Source organism: Canis lupus, chromosome 16, assembly GCF_048164855.1.
Source record: "Canis lupus baileyi chromosome 16, mCanLup2.hap1, whole genome shotgun sequence".
Classification (NCBI taxonomy): Eukaryota; Metazoa; Chordata; class Mammalia; order Carnivora; family Canidae; genus Canis; species Canis lupus.
In genome coordinates this window covers 23,998,204-24,019,477 of record NC_132853.1, presented here as the reverse complement: position 1 = coordinate 24,019,477, position 21,274 = coordinate 23,998,204, and the positions used below count along the sequence as shown (strand labels likewise).

At 39.2% G+C, this 21,274-nt stretch overlaps 2 protein-coding genes across 15 annotated transcripts in view; one reads left to right on the top strand and one right to left on the bottom strand.

Moving 5' to 3' along the window:
- The window catches only part of ACACA (acetyl-CoA carboxylase alpha), a 284,702-nt gene that overhangs the window by 212,490 nt on the left and 50,938 nt on the right, over window positions 1–21,274 (bottom strand). For 10 of the 14 annotated variants that reach the window (XM_072779608.1, XM_072779607.1, XM_072779609.1 and 7 more), the window contains 2 exons: window positions 11,445–11,491; window positions 7,607–7,859 (listed from right to left, as the gene is read on the bottom strand). In XM_072779608.1, the coding sequence (XP_072635709.1) occupies window positions 7,607–7,859; window positions 11,445–11,491 (300 nt within the window). The remainder of the gene's footprint in view (window positions 1–7,606; window positions 7,860–11,444; window positions 11,492–21,274) is intronic. The other 4 variants (XM_072779615.1, XM_072779618.1, XM_072779614.1 and 1 more) reach the window with 1 other exon arrangement.
- C16H17orf78 (chromosome 16 C17orf78 homolog) overlaps window positions 5,302–21,274 on the top strand; it is a 47,956-nt gene continuing 31,983 nt past the window's right edge. The window contains 1 exon segment of the mRNA XM_072779622.1: window positions 5,302–5,439. Coding sequence (XP_072635723.1) covers window positions 5,316–5,439 — 124 coding nt within the window. The 5' untranslated portion in view covers window positions 5,302–5,315.

The following is a 21,274-nucleotide window of genomic DNA, read 5'->3' as shown; positions in this document are numbered from 1 at the left end:
GGTTCCCTGCTGGGAGACTGATGCAGAACTAGATTCCAGGACCCCGGGATCACGATCTGAGCCAAAGGCAGACGCTCAACCATGAGCCACCCGGGTGCCTCAAAACATCAAATATTAATAGCAATTATTGCTAGACAATCATATTCTGAATTGTTTCTATTTCTTCGTGCTTTTTGTATTTCAAACTTTTCTAGAATAAGCATATATCTAATAATTTTAAGTTTTAAGTAGTAAATGTAAACTTCATTTGCAACTTTATGTTCACAGGAAGAAAGGAGGAGGAAAATGTATGCATTGCACTAGAGGAATAAAAATAATAAACATTGTCAAATGGCTGTCCTAAGCCCTACTTACCATATTCATAATTTCATTTCTATAATTAGCTAAGTTTATAGAAAAACTCTGGAGATTATAATACACAGACTGCTCCTATTTTCTGAATGGAAAGAGTGGGTGGGAAATAGAGCGAACTACTGCCTTCAGAGAGTACCAAGTTACCAATCTCATAATGACCTTCTCTGTCTACTCACTTCTGAGGCACCATGGCAACCGGGAACCTCAGAATATCAAGGAAGGAGCATTGAGAGTAAAGGGTTTGGAAAGCTGCTGGGGGAAGGGAGAAAGCTCAGGGAAGCTGAATGAGAAATGTGAAGAAAGCCAAAACATAAGAACATTCTCACAGGCCCATCTACAAGCAAAGCCATAATATAAACCCAAAACTAGAGCCAGTTTCCTTATTTCCCATGTTAAAGCTTGGAGACAGATGAGAAATTTCCAGCCCCCTCAATAATGGTTATTCTCAACATCCGAATTATAATATTGATAGTATATGTGTACTGTAATTAAAGCCTTTCAGGGTGCCTCAGTTAAGTGTCTGCCTTCTGCTCGCTCAAGTCATGATCCCAGGGTCCTGGGATACAGTCCCCGGTTGGGCTCCCTGATCAATGGAGAGCCTGCTTCTGCTTCTCCCTCTCCCTCTGCCTCTGCCTGCTGCTCCTCCTGCTTGTGTGCTTTTTGTCAAATAAATAAATATAATCTTTTAAAAAATAAAATCCTTTCAAATCTAAAGTTGCAAGTTTTAAATCCTAATATGCAAAAGACTTAAAAAGGTTTTTCCAGTCAAAAAATTTTACTTCCCAAGAGAACTCCTCCATAATAAATAATATCATGTTACATAGTATGGCACATTTTACTGTGCCAAAAGCTTTTGCAGATAAGTATTTAACTTCACCTCCATTAGATTTTAAATTTTTTTAAAAGATTTTATTTATTTATTTTTTCATAGAGACACACACACAGAGAGAGAGAGAGGCAGAGACACAGGCAGAGAGAGAAGCAGGCTCCATGCAGGAAGCCTGACATGGGACTTGATCCCGGGTCCCCGGGATCATACCCGGGGCTGCAGGTGGAGCCAAACCACTGCGCCACCGGGGCTGCCCTCATTATTAGATTTAAACAAAATCACTTCATACTCAGGAGTTTAAAGTGACAGACTAAAAAGAGAGTTTTTTTCCAGGTCAAATAAAAACATACACAGGATCGTGCCCTGGGCTGAAGGCAGTGCTAAACCGCTGAGCCACCTGGGCTGCCCTCTAATGCTTTATTAAAGAAGCGTTAAAAAAAACCCTGAAAACAGGGCAGCCTGGTGGCTCAGCGGTTTAGCGCCGCCTTCAGCCCAGGGTGTGATCCTGGAGACCCTAAATCGAGTCCCACATGTCAGGCTCCCTGCATGGAGCTTGCTTCTCCCTCTGTCTGTGGCTTTACCTCTCTCTCTCTCTCTCTCTCTGTCTCTCTCATGAATAAATAAATAAATAATCTTTAAAAAAGAAAACCCTGAAAACAAAATATAAGAAGGCAAAAATAAAGCCTTGTATATCCCCCAACCAGAGATTACTCCTGTTAATACCACTGTATAGTCTTCTGGATCCTTATCTATGTGTGTGTGTGTGTGTGTGTGTGTGTGTGTGTGTGTGTGTATATATATATATATATATATATATATATATATATATACATGCATTTCTTTCCACTGAACTGAGATCATCCTGTATACATGGTTTCATAATCTGTGTTTTTTTTTCAAGTATTCCCACTTTCTTTCTTTCTTTTTCTTTTCTTTTTTTTTAATTCATCAGAGACACAGAGAGAGAGGGGCAGAGACACAGGGAGAGGGAGAAGCAGGCTCCATGCAGAGAACCCGACATGGGTGGCTCAGTCGGTTAAACATCTGCTTTCAGCTCAGGTCATGATCCCAGGGTCCTGGGATTGAACCCGGAGTCTGGTTTCCTGCTCAGCAGGGATCCTGCTTCTGCCTCTCCCCCCTGCTTATGTTTTTTTCTCTCTCTCAAATAAATAAATAAAATCTTAAAAAAAAAAAAAAAAAGGAAAATAAGATAGGATGTAGTAGCAATAGATCAGCTTTACCTCACTATCTTTGTCCCCTAAATTTCCAAAATTCCCTCTTGACCCAATGGGAACAAAAGCTGAAAGCCACTCACAGATCCTCTCAGAACTTCACCTCATTGCTATTTCTCCTAGATGAAGGTCCGTACAGCTCTATGATATGTATTTTAAGTGCCAGTATAATTAAATGAGTAGTGTTCTATTCAGTTTCAGGTATACAATACAGTGATTCAATAACTCTATTAATTATGCAGTGCTCGTCACAGTTAAGTGTACTCTTCTCTTAATTCCCTTCACCTATTTCATCAATCCCCCCATCCATCTCCTTCTTTGTGTTTTTTTTAAAGTATATGACCAGGGGGTGCCTGGCTAGGCTCAGATAGTTAAGCATCCAACTGTTGATCTCAGCTCAGGTCTTGATCTCGAGGTCATAAGTCCATGTTGAACATGAAGCCTACTTCTAGGATCATCTAGGAGATGATCCCCAACTCAGTATATTACCCGTATTTCATAACTGGTATCATTGGACAAACTTTACAGATTATTTCTTTTTTTTTTTTTCAGATTATTTCTAATTACAAAATAGCTTTAAAACTCAATACTTAGATTTTTCTGAAGTCAATAACACTTCATAGGCAATCGCATATATGGATTGTAAATTTTCTGAAATGTTGATACAGTACTTTTCTTTCTAGACCAGAAAAAAGATAGTAATGTAACTCACCTCAAGGAGCCTTTCCTGAGTGAACTTAATCTCTTCCTCCTACCAAAGAAGCAACTGCTATCTTTAACCCATCTATAGAGCATCATATGATGGATTTATGTATACAAAAATAACAGGAATTACAGATTGTTCTCAAATGAAATCATCATTAACATCCTTGCTAAGTATAAAATGTTGGCTATTTGATACTTTAGCCATTTATTTTAAGAAGCTTAAGGGAAAACTGAGATAGGGTTTCAAATACTATAACATGAATTATAGGATAAAGAAGGTTTAAAGATATCACACTACCCTAAGAGAGACCCAACTATGAGGCTCACCTGTTTCCAACTGGATTTCAAACAGAATTCAGTATACTAGTTGACAAAACTGATTACAGTCTTTGTTTGGTTGATAGCATGATTATGGAGTGATCTGGATTTACCCTGCATTGTAAATATTCAGAACAATCTGACTTCAAGTGGCATCCCACAAGGAACAGATGTCATTATTCATGCAACCAGATAGCTCTATTATATCCTACAAAATCATGCTTAAGTTCTCAAAATGAAGATGCCTATAGTCTTCAATGGTCTTTCTTCTCAAATATTCAATTAAATATTAATAATGAGGTTCAGAAATCTATCAGCCTAGCTGACATATCAATCCCTTGCTGATCTTATCTAAAAGTAAAAAGTAAATGGGCACCTGGGTGGCTCAGTGGTTGAGTGTCTGCCTTTGGCTTAGGTCATGATCCCGAGATTCTGGGATCAAGCTCTGCATCAGGCTCACCGAGGTAGCCTGCTTCTCCTTCTGCTTGTGTCTCTGCCTCTCTCTCTGTGTGTCTCTCATGAATAAATAAATAAAATCCTTAAATTAATTAATAGCAAGCCAAAGCACAGGTGTCTACAATGAGGCTTATATAGTTCCACAATACTTTTTTTAGGATATTATTTTCAAATGTTTGGGTTGTAAAGCTTAGATTGATTTTATTTTTAAGTTATCTCTACACCCAACATGGGGCTTGAACTCACAACTCCAAGCTCAAGAGTTGCATGCTCCACTGACTGAGCCAGGCAGATACCCCTCGGACATAAAGCGATGCTCCTTCAGTGATGCTCTAGAAAATTTGTGATACAAGTCATCTCCATCTCTGGAACAGTCTATTTTCTATTCCTGCCTACCCATCATGACCATTAGGCTTTTCATTTAGTATAAAAAAACCAAGCCCTAAACTTGAGAGGCCCACTCTCATTCTATACCATGGCAGTCACATTACTTGGTTTTAGATGACCTTTAGTAATCACCTCTTAGAAATGCAGCTGCCCCTTTAATCTATATTGCCTATAAAAGATTAGATCGTTCATTCAGGAAGCTAATCCTAAATTCACCTAGTCTCTAACTCTGGGCTCAAAGAGTGAAAAAAGGGTTTCTGAACCACTATCTTCATTTTCATAGATGAAGAAAATGAGTCCAAAGAGGTAATTTTTATGAATTCTCTGTGGTCACATTATCTAATTGGTGGCAGGTGCAAGAACAAAGTTCTCTCTAATATCAAGCAAATTTGACTCAATTTAAATTAACCCCAAGGATACCATATCCACAAAAGACTTAGAAATGGATCAATGGAAAACATGTGTTCTATTTTGAAACATTAAATAGCTAAGAAGCAAGTGGGAACTCCTCAGACTGCTGATCACACTTCAATCCATGGCTCTTCCACAAGCTATGGGCATGAGTTTTCCAACAGAAGCGCTTGCAAAAATATTCTCAGGCACTCATACCACTGACCACACAGTCTTTGCAATAAGAGCCATCGATTTTGGGAATAACTTGGCAACTACAAGCTGCCTTGCAAATCACTGGCTAGTTTCCTATAATGGTGTTTATATCATCATTGCTAAACTTGCAATTTCCTAATCCAACAAATGGACAGTCTGTTTCACACAGTCTCAAATTGGACAAATTTCTCAAGGTGCTGCTGTGTGGCTTTAAGAATTTAGATTTAACCCGGTCTTTCCCAACAGGAGCATTACAACAGTTTGAGGACAATTCTTGGCTATGTGAGATTATCTAGTACATTGAAGAAGGTTTAGAATCATTGGTCCTCTGTCCCTTAAATGCAAGTGTACAGTAGTAGTCCTCCCTTATCTGTGGTCTCATGTTCCAAGGTTTCCATTACCCACAGTCAACAGCCATCTGGAAGCAGATGATCCTTCTCCTAACACATCATGAGAAGGTCAATAGTAGCCTAAAGCTATGTCACAATGCCTACATCATTCACCTCACTTCATCTCATCATGTAGGCATTTTATCCTCACATCATCACAAGGGTGAGTTTGGTATATGATTTTTGAGAGAGAAAACTACATTCACATAACTTTTATTATAACATATTATTATAACTATTCTATTTTATTATTAGTTATTACTGTTAATACTTTACCATGCCTAATTTATAAATTTAAAAAAAATTTTAAGATTTTATTTATTTATGAAAGACACAGAGAGAGAGGCAGAGACATAGACAGAGAGAGAAGCAGGCTCCCTTCCAGGAGACTGATGCGGGATTTGATCCTGGAATCCTGCGATCACGCTGTGAGCCGAAGGCAAATGCTTAACTGCTGAGCCACCATGGCATCCCTATAAATTAAACTTTAACATAGGTTATGTATGTATAGGAAAAAACATAGTATATAGAGGTTCGGTACTATCTGCAGTTTCAGGCATCCACTGAGGGTCCTGGAATATATCCCCTCTAGTCCCACCAGTCACCACCCCCACACATTTACAAATGACCTTGAAGGGTTAAGATATCACCACCAGTATTAGCCTTCAGGTCAACCATTAAGTGAGCTATAAAGTTCTAAAAAATGTTTATATAAAGACTTGACCCCTTTTATCTGCCACAAAATACTGCCCTCTATTCCTCTTTTTAAAAGCCCAGAGATTAGATAAAATCCTTTGTTCATTGATTTCTGAAAACCAACTTTGTCTGAACTAGCTATATAATTAAGACACTTATTGTCAGGGAAGTAGAGTAGGAAAGTTACTGAAATGGAATCAGGGCACTTGATTCTGAATTCCAGTCTTCCAGCTATTCACCCTTAGGCAAGTTATTTCCCCTCTTTAGGCTTCAGTTCTCTCATCTACTTAAATAAAAGGCATTAGACTACATTATCTCTCTGGTTCACTGCAGGTCTAGGAATTTGTGACATAAAACATAATTAACTGGCTTAACTCTTTTCTTTTGACCTCTACATAGCTAAATGGGGGTGACCATCAACACTTACTACCCTATGTTTCAGAAGCAAGAACCCCAAAGTCCCAGGAGAGTCACATTTAGCCAGACGCAGAATGGGATTTTACTATACAGTCTACATCTTGAGTATATAAAAAGGAGCTTAATTAATGATCCATTAATAATAGAAGTACCAAGATAATAACAGCAATAGCCACTCTAACTAATGTTTATCTCTGCTAGACCTATCATCTCAAACCTGGCTGTACATTAGAATCACACGGATAGTTTAAAAGAAAAATGCCCCAGCTCCAAACCAAGCCAATTATCAAATGAATCAGAATCTCTGAAGATGAGTCTCATTTCTTAAGGCTCCATCAAGTGATTCTGATGTACAGTGAAAACCAAAAACCACTAATCCACACCCTGTAATCCAAGAAATGCGGAGCAAATGACCAAAGGTTAGTATATCACATACTAGTCGTATAATCAAACATCAATAAATAAGAATAATCTAGTGTTGCTATTTACTGACATTCTAGATTACATATAAAGAATTCTATTTCTAGAGAAAAAGGAGAGGTCTATAACAACCTTTTATTCCTGCCACAGGTTGTTATTGAGGACTGACACTGCCAGAAATAGATTATACCTTTCTGACATAGTAAAGCAGTTCAAAGAAAGATTACTATAAATTTGCGCAACCCTGCAAAAGTCTTATCAATCATTAAGATAGTTACAACATGAAAGTAATACAGAAAACAAAATTCCTCAACCTAATTCTCACTGACTAGATGTCACTAAGAGACCTAGTATGTAGAAAGAACAGGACAAAGTTGAGAGGAATATTTAGGAAAAGATACTTTGAAAACTACACTTCATGCCAAATATATCATTTCTCATTTATTCACCAAAGTTTCAAGTCCAGTGATGCAGGAAAAAGTGGAACAATCTTTTTTTTTTTTTTTTAAGATTTTATTTATTTATTCATGAGAGACAGAGAGAGAGAGAGAGAGAGAGAGAGAGGCAGAGACACAGGCAGAGGGAGAAGCAGGCTCCATGCAGGGAGCCTGATGTGGGACTGGATCCAGGGTCTCCAGGATCACACCCTGGGCTGCAGGCGGCGCTAAACCGCTGTGCCACTGGGGCTGCCCAAAGTGGAACAATCTTGGCTAAAATTATTTTTGCTCTTTCCAGAACAAAATCAATGAAACCAATAGGTCATGTTAAATAAGTAAAACATTAAATTTCTGTCTTACCTCATGTGTAAGGCCAAGCCGTCCTGTAGGCTGGAGATCCCCAAGTCAGAAAGTGTATCTGAGCCAACAGAAGCTGGTGATAGAGAGCCCTCCTTCTCCTCCAGGAGATCCAGCTTCACCAGGTTGCTAATTTCATCCTCTGAGTTATCTTCAGACACAGAACCAATTATGAATCGGGAGTGCTGGTTCAGCTCCAGAGGTTTGGCCAAGGGGGATGGTTCATCCATTATTCTTTCAAAATGAGCTCTCAAAGCTATGAAGAAAATAGTGAGAAAACCAGATTATGGATAATAATCTGTATCAGAGGATAGTCACAGATTACACCTAATATACTACAGCTGGCATGTGGAAGCAACATAGTTTGACAACTAGTTTCTTTGATTATTCTATTTCAGGGCCTCCGTTTTCTACAAGGGAAGAAAATCTAGATCATGATAACTATGCCTAAAAAATTAAATTAGCTCCCTCTTCCTCAAAGAAATCTCCTTCAAAAAACTATAAGCCATTCCCAATCTCTATCAATTTGATAACGTCCAAGAGATAATTATGAATAATGGAGAAATCTTTGCAGTAGGTGAAAGCTGCTCATAATATTGTTACTTCAGTTGTCAGTACTGAGGAGAATGAGAGAAAAGATTTGGGGAGCATTGTGGTCATTTCAAACAAGGTATTTAGAGTAAAGTGCATAACTATCACCTCCTTCCAACACTATACTGTGAGAGGCTCTGAATTTTACATAAGTTATTTTTGTATAAGTATATACACATAAAATATATGGACTGTGATACCTTAATACACACACACACACACACACACACACAGTCTGCTTTAAAGTAAACTCCAGATGGGTATTTTTTTTTAAGATTCTATTTATTTATTCTTGAGAGAGACAGAGAGAGGCAGAGACACAGGCAGCGGGAGAAGCAGGCTCTATGCAGGGAGCCTGATGTGGGTCTTGATCCCAGGTCTCCAGGATCATGCCCTGGGCTGAAGGCGACGCTAAACCACTGAGCCATCCAGGCTGCCCCAGATGGGTATTTTTTAATTAGAAAAAGAAATCTTTACTTGTCCTCATGAGTTTTTTCAATTACAATTGTTAAAAAATTCACCCCAAAATGTCTACTTTTGGCTCTAATGTGCTGACATTGATAGGGAGAAAATGAATCTATCAAATTCAAAATCTATAATTAAAATAAGGGAGAGGGGGATCCCTGGGTGGCGCAGCGGTTTGGTGCCTGCCTTTGGCCCAGGGCGCGATCCTGGAGACCCGGGATCAAGTCCCACGTCGGGCTCCCGGTGCATGGAGCCTGCTTCTCCCTCTGCCTATGTCTCTGCCTCTCTCTCTCTCTCTGTGACTATCATAAATAAATAAAAATTAAAAAAAAAATAAGGGAGAGGTCATCTCAATTAAGTGTAAGTTCTGTAGGTATAGGGCCTTATTAGTCAGAATTAAATATTTCCAACTACTATCAAACTAATTAACAAAGACCAGAACATAGTTCAAAGCCCACAATAACAATAAAAACCAAGGCTAAAAGAAACAATATTTATTCTGTCATTCAAAAAAATCCTATAAAAAAACTTTCAGAACTACATATCAACTCAGAATTGAACTGCTTGCAGCCTAACAATTTTAATTTGGAAAGGAATATTCCCAATCTTGATTTTGAGGTGCTCTAAGAGATGGTATATCAATAGGTAAAAAAAATTTATTGATAAATTATGTTGTAGACTACTTTGAAGTGTAAGAGTAGGTAGAGAGCAATATTCTTTGGCATAAGATAACAAAACATCAAGATTTTAAAATGTTTGGAAATCATCATTAAACATGTTAAAATGACATGTGCACCATTATTCTTGTGTGATTTGTGAATCAGAGCTTACTCATTTACAAAGACAAAATAAAATAGTATTTGTAAACGATATATCAGTGGTTCTCAAAAAGTGTAGTTTCAGAGCAGCAGCAGCAGCAGCAGCAACAGCAGCACTGGGGTACCTTTTAAAAGATTCTTGGGCCCTACCACAGAGCAATTAACTGTATCAGAATCTACAGGTTGGGGCCCAGTAATGTATATTTTAACAAGTCCTAAAATTTGAAAACCATTCTGCTAGAAGAATAAAACTAACAAATTGCCAGGAATGCTAAAAAAAAAAAAGTTACTTGTAGATATTTCCTAAGAGTGAGTTAGAGATTACTTAAGTTAACTTATTTTAAAAACTAGAATCAGGGGATCCCTGGGTGGCGCAGCGGTTTGGCGCCTGCCTTTGACCCAGGGCGCGATCCTGGAGACCCGGGATCGAATCCCACGTCAGGCTCCCGGTGCATGGAGCCTGCTTCTCCCTCTGCCTGTGTCTCTGCCTCTCTCTCTCTCTCTCTCTCTATCATAAATAAATAAAAATTAAAAAAAAAAAAAAAAAAAACTAGAATCAGGAGATACCTAGATGGCTCAGTTGGTTAAGTGTCTGTCTTTGGCTAAGGTCATGATCCCAGTGTCCTCAGATAAAGATCCGCATTGGGCTACCTGCTTAGTGCTCCCCCCTGCTTGTACTCTCTAGCTCTCTCTCTCTCTCGCTCGCTCGCTCTCAAATAAATAAATAAAATCTTTAAGGAAAAAAAAAAAACTAGAATCATATAAATAGCATGCAACAGGAAAAAACTGACATCTAAATGTACTATACACGTCTCCCTTGGAATATTAGATTTCTTTAAAATGATTTTTAAATGTCTCCAAATTTTATTAAGATAGTTACTTCCAGAAATCTAAAAGAAAACCAAATCATTTAAAAAGAAAAAAAGCAGGGATCCCTGAGTGGCCCAGTGGTCTAGCACCTGCCTTCGGCCCAGGGTGTGATCCTGAAGTCCCGATGCAAGTCCCACATTGGGCTCCCTGCATGGAGCCTGCTTCTCCCTCTGCCTGTGTCTCTTCCTCTCTCTCTGTGTCTCTCATGAATAAATAAATAAAATCCTTAAAAAAGAAATTTAAAAAAAAGAAAGAAAAAAAGGAAGAAAGGAAAAAGTGAGAAAAGGAGAAAGTAAGGGAAGGAAGGAAAGTTCTAACAGATTGACCCCTTTGAAGAACATCAAAAGATACAGCAACAAAAAAGACTACTTCATATTTTAGAGCAGTAAATAATCAAGTTTTAAAAAATAATGAGACCCTCTCCCCCTGCAAAATTCCAAATTCCATCTCAACACAGAAAACACAGGCTGCCTTCTTCACAGGAGAAATAAATAAGGCACTCGGGGGCATGTTCTAGTTTATAGTCTGACCAAAATTAAATGACTACACAAAAAAATAAAATTCATGAGAAAAGAGCCCTTCTCTGATTCCATGGGAGAAGGAAAAGAAATGGATCAATAAATGAGAGGCTTCTTAAGGTCAACTTCAAATTCTTCTTTCCTGGCTAAGAAGAACATGAAGGCAGCCTCCCCTGAAGTGTTGCAAAGATTGGAAGCAGCTCAGTTGTCAGCAGTTAAAGAGCCTATCTACCAACCAGCAATTCTACTGAATGGCATCCCCAGGCACAAGCCCACAAACCACCAGAAAAGAGAGGTCATGTATGGAAAATCACTGAGTAGCTGTCCAGAAATTCTAGAAGCTACTTTTCAGCCTGTCCCATTTCCATTGATTCTAGTCCTGTATTAAAGAGAAGGAGGGGGTAGGGGCTGGAATACTATCATTGTCAGACCATCCACTTCAGGTTATCCCCTATATCTGCCTGTGTTCTTTTGTAAAAGGCAACTTTTACCATAAAAGTCTATGGTTTAATATTTTAGCACATGAACATAAAATTTTCATCATACTGTAAACATAAAAGAACATTATTTGTAACTGACCTCTTATAATTCTCACTGTCTGAGCAGATATCCACCTCCAAAAAGAACTAAAGAGAGAAAGAGAGATTTGAAGCATTTTTTTTACGAAATCCAATTTTAGCAATTTCTGTTTTGCTCAGCAAAATACGAAATTATAATACTCAAAGTATCAATTTTCTTTTTTTCAAAAGTATCAATTTTCTTATCAAATTTATTATTTAACTTGAAGCATAAGGTTCAGCTGTTTATTATTTGTTCTAATCTATAAATCAAAAGCATTACACATTCAAAGATTTTATTTCTCATCAGAGTATTAAATAATCCAAGCTTACCATTTCACAAGGTGCCTTTTCCAACTTTATACTTCAGTGAACATATTCCAACCCTATGATATCCAGCATTTCATCAAAAAAGCAGTGGGGAGAAGAGAACCACTAGAACCCCTACAATTCAGTTAGACTCCGATTATATCTCCAAATGGTTATACCCACACACAAGGCTGGAAGCCAGGAAGGGGACAGATTTTGCATTAAATTAAGTCCCTAAAACTCTAAGGGATCAAGGAGTCTCTCATTGTTTTCCAAATCCTAGGTTTCCTTCCATGCTCAACAATTTATATGTATGTAGGGTAAAAATTCTCAACTTTGATTATGTATAACAATCACCTATGGAGAGGGATCCCTGGGTGGCTCAGCGGTTTAGCTCCTGCCTTTGCCCCGGGGCATGATCCTGGAGTCCCGGGATCAAGTCCCATGTCCTTGCAGGGAGCCTGCTTCTCCCTCTGCCTGTGTCTCTGCCTCTCTCTCTGTGTCTCTCATGAATAAATAAAATCTTAAAAAAAAAAAAAAAAAAAAAAAAAACCCACAATCACCTATGGAGCTATTTATTTATTTAAATTAAAAAAAAATTTTAGTATACCTGACACACAATATTATTATTAGTTTCAGGACTATGGAGCTTTTTTAGGGGGTCGGGTGGGTGGGAATCAGGCAGTTTTTATTTATGATGGCAACTAGAAGACTCCACTCAGGAGCATGGGCGAGATAAGGACTGAGCCCATGCCTTCTGCTTCTCCTCGTAATTCCTGGGGGGCAAATTCCTTTTTTTTTTTTTTTTTAAGATTTTATTTATCTATTCACGAAAGACACAGAGAGAGAGAGAGGCAGAGACACAGGCAGAGGGAGAAGCAGGCTCCATAGGAAGCCCAATGTAGGACTCAATCCTGGGACTCTGGGATCACACCCTGAGCCAAAGGCAGATGCCCAACCGCTGAGCCACCCAGGTATCCCCTGGGGGCAAATTCCTGCTGCAGTTTCTTCCACAAGCCTTTATTCATTTCCTTAAACTCTTCCAAAGTAGCTATAGACAGGCCAGTAAAGCTCATGTCTCTGAGGTGAGGGTACTTGTGTTTGTAATGGTTTGACCCGGGATCAAGTCCCACTTCAGGCTCCCTACATGGAGCCTGCTTCTCCCTCTGCCTCTGTCTCTTTCTGTCTCTCATGAATATAAATAAAATCTTAAAAAAAAAAAAAAATGGCAATAGGGTGGCTCAAAGTGGAGGCCAGCCACCCCTGGCATTTCCTTAAGCTATGTGAGGAATAGCCAGTGGAGGAGACCAAATGGGATGCAAGTAGCACAGGCCTTTCTGGAGGGAGAACACAGACTGCCAAGCCTGAGGCCTATGATCAAATGCAGGGATCACGCCCTGGGCCGAAGGCAGCGCTAAACCGCTGAGCCACCCAGGATGCCCCCTATTGTCATTTTTTAAAACATGTATGTCTAAATCCCCAGATCTACTGAATCAGAATCACAGCTGGAGACCCAGAGATCTGAATATCAAGTTTCACTGTTGGCTGACACTGACAAATATCCAGGGTGGAGAAAAAATCCAGAACTTCTAAGAGAAGACCTCAAATAACAAATGACAGGATTGGGGCAGTGCTGCGGAAGCTGGATTTACCCAATTATGTAGTCTAAACTAGCATTATTCCCTACAATTGTGGTAGGGAAGAGGCTGTGAGAAGAGGAAGAAAAGGGAAGTGGTTTGAATCAGTTGCAACCAAAGGTGCCGTGGAGGTGGAGTCAAAACCTAGGACTCAAGATCAAATTCTGACTCTGCCAAATATTGGCAGTGCAAACATGAACAAGTCACTTAACATCTCTGAGCCTCGTCATCTGCAAAAATAAAAGGGTCATATATTACCTCGGGGGATTGCTGTGAAGACTGACAACAAATGAAAAGTATTCTGTAAGCTATATACTAGACCACTGTTTATGGGTTACCACCATGAAGAATACTACGAAATAAATTTAGAGAGTTACAACCAACAATTTAAAAATGAAGGGGCGGGCAGCCCAGGTGGCTCAGCGGTTTTGCGCCACCTTCAGCCCAGGGCATGATCCTGGAGACCTGGGATCGAGTCCCACGTCAGGCTCCCTGCATGGAGCCTGCTTCTCCCTCTGCCTGTGTCTCTGCCTCTCTCTCTCTCTCTCTGTGTCTCTCATGAATAAATAAATAAAATCTTTAAAAACAAAAACAATAAATAAATTAATTAATTAAAATAAAATAAAATAAAATAAAATAAAATAAAATAAAATAAAATAAAATAAAAATGAAGTGGTGCCTGGCTGGTACAGTCAGTAGAGCATTCCACTCTTGATGTTGGGGTCATGAGTTTAAGCCCCACCTTGAGCATAGCTTATTAAAAAAAAAAAAAAAAGTCATTAAAAATGAAATAGAACAGAAAATGTTAAGAGTATACCACACTTCATGAGAATGAATACTGTTCTGTGAATTTTTGTACCAGTTAAACATACTTCAAAAAAGTCTTGAGTCACAATTAATCCTGTCTTGCCTCCTCCACTTTATACTCTCACTAGAGAGCAACACAGTAATTTAATATATAAACCAACGGTTCTTAAACTTCCTTAGGTCAAGACACTATTAGGAATCTGATAAAGGGGCAGCCCGGATGGCTCAACGGTTTATGCCGCCTTCAGCCCAGGGCCTGATCCTGGAGACCTGGGATTGAGTCCCACGTCAGGCTCCCTGCGTGGAGCCTGCTTCTCCCTCTGCCTGTGTCTCTGCCTCTCTCGATCTGTGTGTCTCTCATGAATAAGTAAATAAAATCTTTAAAAAGAAAAAAGGAATCTTGGGATCCCTGGGTGGCGCAGCGGTTTGGCGCCTGCCTTTGGCCCAGGGCGCGATCCTGGAGACCCGGGATCGAATCCCACGTCGGGCTCCCGGTGCATGGAGCCTGCTTCTCCCTCTGCCTATGTCTCTGCCTCTCTCTCTCTCTGTGTGACTATCATGAATAAATAAATAAAATCTTTAAAAAAAAAAAAAAAAAAAAAAAAAAAAAAAAAAAAAAAGGAATCTTATAAAAGCTATGGACTTTCTTGACAAAAATTCACCTTCACCCAAAATTCTGCTCACATACAAGTTTAGGACTCCCAAAGCCTTGCCAGGAATCAGGTTAAGATCCTCTTCTCTAAAAAGAAAAAAAACAATGCAAGTGACTTCTGAGGAAGGCTCATATTGTTGCTCTCTTACCAACTCCAAAAGAAGGCCTCCCCCCAGATAGAGTGGTAGTATATTGTTTATCCAAAGAAAAATCTTCTTCTGGACGCCTGGGTGGCTCAGCGGTTGAGCATCTGCCTTTGGCTCAGGGAGGGATCCCATGGTCCCGGGATTGAATACCCCATCGGGCTCCCTGCATAGAGCCTGCTTCTCCCTCTGTCTCTTGTCTCTGCCTCTCTGTGTGCATGTTTCTCATGAATAAATAAATATGAATAAATAAATAAAATCTTTAAAAATATTTCTTCATTAGACCAAATTGTTGGCATTGTCAAATTCTCTCCTATTAAAAAAAAGTGTTAAAATGTTCTTGAACTTTTATTTGGAAACCCTTCAAAATATTTGCAGAAGGCTCCCAAACTATACTCTATGTGCCTGAAAATGGGATAAAGCTAGTTATAGCTAATTCACTTATTTAAAAGTCAGCCTTGGGCAGCCCTGGTGGCCTAGCGGTTTAGCGCCGCCTTCGCCTGAGACATGATCCTGGAGACCCAGGATCAAGTCCCACGTCAGGCTCCCTGCATGGAGCCTGCTTCTCCCTCTGCCTGTGTCTCTGCCTCTCCCTCTCTCTCTCTGTGTCTGTCATGAATAAACAAAATCTTTTAAAAAATAAAAAATAAAAAAATAAAAGTCAGTCTGCATTTCACCCAGGGATATTTCTCTAAAACAGAACAGATTTTACCAAACTTACTTAGGATGTTTCCCTTGAACTCAAGTGACAGTATTTCCCAAGTGATTCTAATGAAGAAGCAGCAATTCGTTTTCTTAGTCACTGATAAAAGTAACCACACATCGTTGCCTTTTAAGTGATAGTAACTTCATTTAAATTTCTTCAAAAGAAATCATCAATTATGACTTTTTCATTTTTGTCATTTTACTGACGAACTTTTAAATGGATTTTAGTATTAATTTAGTATCCATGAGAGAGTTAGGTTTTTTTTTTGTTGTTGTTTTTTAATTTTTTAAAAAACAAGTACTTGTGTCCCAAATAGTGAGATGGAATAAAAATGATTTGGTCCCTGGCTAAGATGCTATAGATACATAAAGAAACATAAATTTATAGTAGTATAATAATTGCTAGATGTAGAAACACAAAAAAGAAAAGTACTTTATCCAGACTTGGAGGTAGTACTGGTGAGGAAAGGGATCAAGGAGTTCCCGGAGTGAGAAGACATTAACAATGAAAAACCAGGGATCCCTGGATGGCGCAGCGGTTTGGCGCCTGCCTTTGGCCCAGGGCGCGATCCTGGAGACCCGGGATCGAATCCCACGTCGGGCTCCCGGTGCATGGAGCCTGCTTCTCCCTCTGCCTGTGTCTCTGCCTCTCTCTCTCTCTGTGACTATCACAAATAAATAAATAAATACCTTAAAAAAAAAAAAAAATTTAACAATGAAAAACCAGTATATAAACAAGGACCAAGAGCAAGAAGCATTCCATGTAGAAGAAGCCACAGAGTAAACACTCAGGCTATAGAATACAATGATTTATGAGAAATATGAGACCTGAATGGCTTCAAGAGTTTGAGGTAATTTCCTTCAAGACCCAGCTGGAGACTTGTTATGTTGTTTTTGTTTTTGTTTTGTAAAACAAGACTATACTTCTTTAGGGTACAGTAGTCAGAAAACATAACATTGCGTAATTGTCTATTCTATTCCTCATTTCTCAGTCCAGGGATATAGAATATTTTTCAAGGATAAAGCTGGTGAAAGCTTCTGCATCTTCCAAGAAATATTTAAAGAAGCCTTGCCAGGGACACCTGGGTGGCTCGGTGGTTAGGTGTCTACCTTTGGCTCACGGCGTGATCCTGGAGTTCAGGGATCGAGCCCCACATCGGGCTCCCTGCATGGAGTCTGCTTCTCCCTCTGCCTGTGTCTCTGCCTCTCTCTCTGTGTCTCTCATCAATCAATAAATAAAATCTTTAAAAATATAAATAAAGAAGCCTTGCCAAACTTCTGGATAAAGACAATGGGTTGAACACATATCTATTTTTTTATTAAAAGATTTTATTTAGGGGATTCCTGAGTGGCTCAGCAGTTTGGCGCCTGCCTTCGGCCCAGGGCGTGATCCTGGAGTCCCGGGATCGAGTCCCGCATCGGGCTCCCTGTGAGGAGCCTGCTTCTCCCTCTGCCCGTGTCTCTGCCTGTGTGTGTGTGTGTGTGTGTGTGTGTCTCATGAATAAATAAACAAAATCTAATAAATAAAATAAATAAATATTGATTTTATCTATTGGGATGCCTGGGTGGCCCAGTGGTTGAGCGCCTGCCTTTCTGGTGTCTCATGAATGAATGAGTGAATGAATGAATAAATAAATAAATAAAATCTTTTTAAAAAAATTTATATATTTATTCATGAGAAACAGAGAGAGAGAGGCAGAGACATAGGCAGAGGGAGAAGCAGGCTCCCTGCAGGAAGCCTCACGCGGGACTTGATCCCAGGACCTCGGGATCCCGACCTGAGCCAAAGGCAGGCGCTCAACCACTGAGCCACCCAGGTGCTCTGAACACATATCCATTTTGCTTCTGCCTAAAATCCTACTGAAAAAACAAAAGTAAAGGAATTTTTTTTAAAGATATAACCCACAAAAGACCCTCATCTCCCCCACCCCCACAAAAGAAAGTCAGGGGAGACAACAGCAAGGTAATTTTCTTAGAAAGCAGGTAGAAACATGATAAACGACTACCCAAATCTGGGAAACCGAATCATAAGCCATCTGTGGTAAACTCAGAATCAATATACTTTATACCAAAGAATCTTCAAAATGTTCAGAACATGGAAGTGAATGATGGAGATAAAGAGGATCTGGTTGAAATTCTATTTCAGAGGCTTCAGATCCTTGATTTTCTTCCCAACTAGTTAACCCAGGTGCCTGCTGCTCTAATGTCCTGATAAAAGACTGGAGATTTATTCTCTGGAGAGGGTTAAACATGAGGTTTCTAGACTGGGGGATACCAGAAACAGTAAAGAGGATAATACCATGTTGAAAATGGAAAAATTAAGTAAGCATATTGAGTAATAGCTCCCAGCCTTCTTTCCCCAATTTTCACCAACCAGGAGAGAAATTAGAAGATCCTTCTTTGCAGAATCTAACTAGACCAAGGGAAAAAACTTCAAATGGTAACACTGGAGTTTGCTAACTAAGATGCCCCACCAGATCACCCTAACTTCTTTGTAGGTCAACCAGCCTCATTCATATTCTCATAACCTTGAATTAGCTTTTCAATTGCCCCCTGTTAAAATTAAGGAGACAATTAAAAGTTACTAGATGTCTGAGTAAAACCTCCAACATGAAAGAAAGGGAAAAAATGCAACTAGATAAAGAGATTACATGGAAACAGAAAATGTTAAAAATCGGGGGGTGGTAGGGCAGGTGACATGACTTTATATGTAGAAATGTTTTTTGCAGAAACAGAAAAGCCTGTCCTAAAATTCATATGGAATCCCAAGGACCCCCAGATAGCCAGAGAAATCTTGAAAAGAACATAACTGGAAGACTCATGCTTCCTGATTTTAAAACTTACCACAAAGCTGCAGTATTGGTATAAAGACAGATATACAGAACAGGGAAACAGAACAGAGAGCCCAAAAAGAATGGGATCTTGCCATTTGCAATAACAGGATGAACCTCGAGGGTATAACACTAAGTAAAATAAAGTCAGAGAAAGACAAATACCATATGATTCCATTCATATGCAGAATTTAAGAAACATAGCAAATGAATTTTAAAAAGAGACAAATAGGGGCTCCTGGATAGCTCAGTCAGTTGAGCATCTGACTCTTAGTTTCAGCTCAGGTCCTGAAATCAAGCCCACATAAGGCTCTGGGCTTGGCACAGAGTCCTCTCGATGATTCTCTCCCTCTACTCTTCCCCCCACTCATGCTTGCTTGTTCATAACTCTAAAAATAAATGAATAAATCTTTTTTTAATAAGAGACAAATAATAAAACAGATTCTCAACCACAGACAACAAGCTGGTGGTTGTCAGAGGGGAGGTGGGAGGGTGTAAGAATGAAGTAGGTTGAAGGGGATTAAGAGTACACTTGTGATGAGCACTAAGTAATGCTTAGAATTGAATTATATACCTAAACTAATATAACATTTTATGTTAATTATACTTCAATTAAAAAAACAGAGCCCAGAAATAAACCCTCTTGTATATGGTCAAATGATATTTGACAAGGGTGCTAAGACCACTTAATGAAGAAAGGACAGCTTTTTCAAAAAATGGTGCTAGGAAAACGGGATCTCCACATACAAAGTTGGACTCTTCCCTAACACCACATTAAAAAGTTAACTAAAAATGCGTCAAGTCTTTAAGTATAAAACCTAAACTAATAAAACTCTTAGAAGAAACATAGGACAAAAGGTTTGTAACATTGGATTTGGAAAATTTTTTCTTGGATATGACACCAAGAGCTACCTTAACAATAGAAAAAATAGACAAATTGGACTTCTTGAAAATTAAGAAAACTGCACTTCAAAAGACCCTATCAATAGAGTAAAAATGCAACCCAAAGAATGGGAGAATATACTTGCAAATCATGTATCTGTTAAGAGATTAATATCCAGGGCAGCCCTGGTGGCGCAGCGGTTTAGTGCCGCCTGCAGCCCTGGGTGTGATCCTGGAGACCCAGGATCGAGTCCCACATCGGGCTTCCTGCATGGAGCCTGCTTCTCCCTCTGCCTGTGTCTCTGCCTCTCTCACACTCTCTCTGAATGAATAAATAAATAAATCTTTAAAAAAAAAAAAAAAAGAGATTAATATCCAGAATACATAAAAAACTGTTAAAACTCAATAAGAACCAACCCAATTCAAAAATGGGCAAGGATGGGACGCCTGGGTGGTTCAGCAGTGAAGCGTCTGCCTTTGGCCCAGGACCTGATCCTGGAGTCCCAGGATCAAGTCCCACGTCGGGCTCTCTGCACAGAGCCTGCTTCTCCCTCTGCCTGTGTCTCTGCCTCTTTCTGTGTCTCTCATTAATAAATAAACAAAAATCTTTAAAAAAAAAATGGGCAAAGGACTTAAAATGAAATTTCTCCGGGACACCTGGGTGGCTTAGTGATTGAGCATCTGCCTTTGGCTCAGGGCATGATCCCAGAGTCCTGGGATCGAGTCCCACTTCGGGCTTCCTGCATGGAGCCTGCTTCTCCCTCTGCCTATGTCTCTGCCCCATCCCCCAAAAAAATTTCTCCAAAGAAGATGTATGAGTGGCTAATAAGCAGATCAATATACTCAACATCACTAATCATTAGGGAGATGCAAATCAAAATAATAAGATACCAACCCATACCAACCAGGATGGCTACATCAAAACAAAAACAAAAACAAAAACAGAAAACAAAAACAAAACAGAAAACAAGCGTTGGCATGGATGTGGAGAAACTGGAACCCTTGGGCACTATCAGTGGGAATGTAACCTGGTATAGCCCCTGAAGAAAAGAGTAATGGTGGTTCCTTAAAAAATTAAAAATAGAATTACCATATAATCCAACTATTCCACTTTTGGATATATACCCAAAAAAAATGAATACAGGCTCTCAAAGATATATTTTTACATCCATGTTCTTAGCATTATTCACAATAGCTTATACATGGGAAAAGCTCAGTGGGATGACGGATGAATGGATAAGCAAAATGTGGCATACGCATACAGCTAAATGTTATTCAGCCTTAAAAAAGGAAGGAAATTCTGCAATATGCTCCAATATGAATGAACCTTGAGGACATTATGCTACGTGAAATAAGTCAGTGACAAAAAAGACAAATGCTATATGATTCTACTTACATGAGGTACTTAGTCAAATCATATAAACCAGAAGTACAATGGTGTTTGGCAGGGGTTATGGGGAGCTGAGAATGGAGAACCATTGTTTAGTAGGTATAGAAGTTCAGTTTCACAAGATGAAAAAAGTTTTGGGGATGGGTGGTACTAATGGGTATGCATGGTTATAAATGTACTTAATATTGAACTGTATGCCTTTAAATGGTCAAGATGGTATATTTTATATGTATTTTACCACAAGAAAAATGGAAAAAAAAATACCTCACAGATTACATATTAATTACTATAAAAGGGGATACTTATATACTACTATATTAAAGGGGGATACTTACAATGGTGATCACCTTAAGTGTTTAAATATCACCATTACTAGGACAAACTAACATTAGTTGCCCCCTGACGTGATGCAGTTAAAAAACAGAGTCAAGGGATCCCTGGGTGGCTCAGCGGTTTAGCTCCTGCCTTCGGCCCAGGATGTGATCTTGGGAGTCCC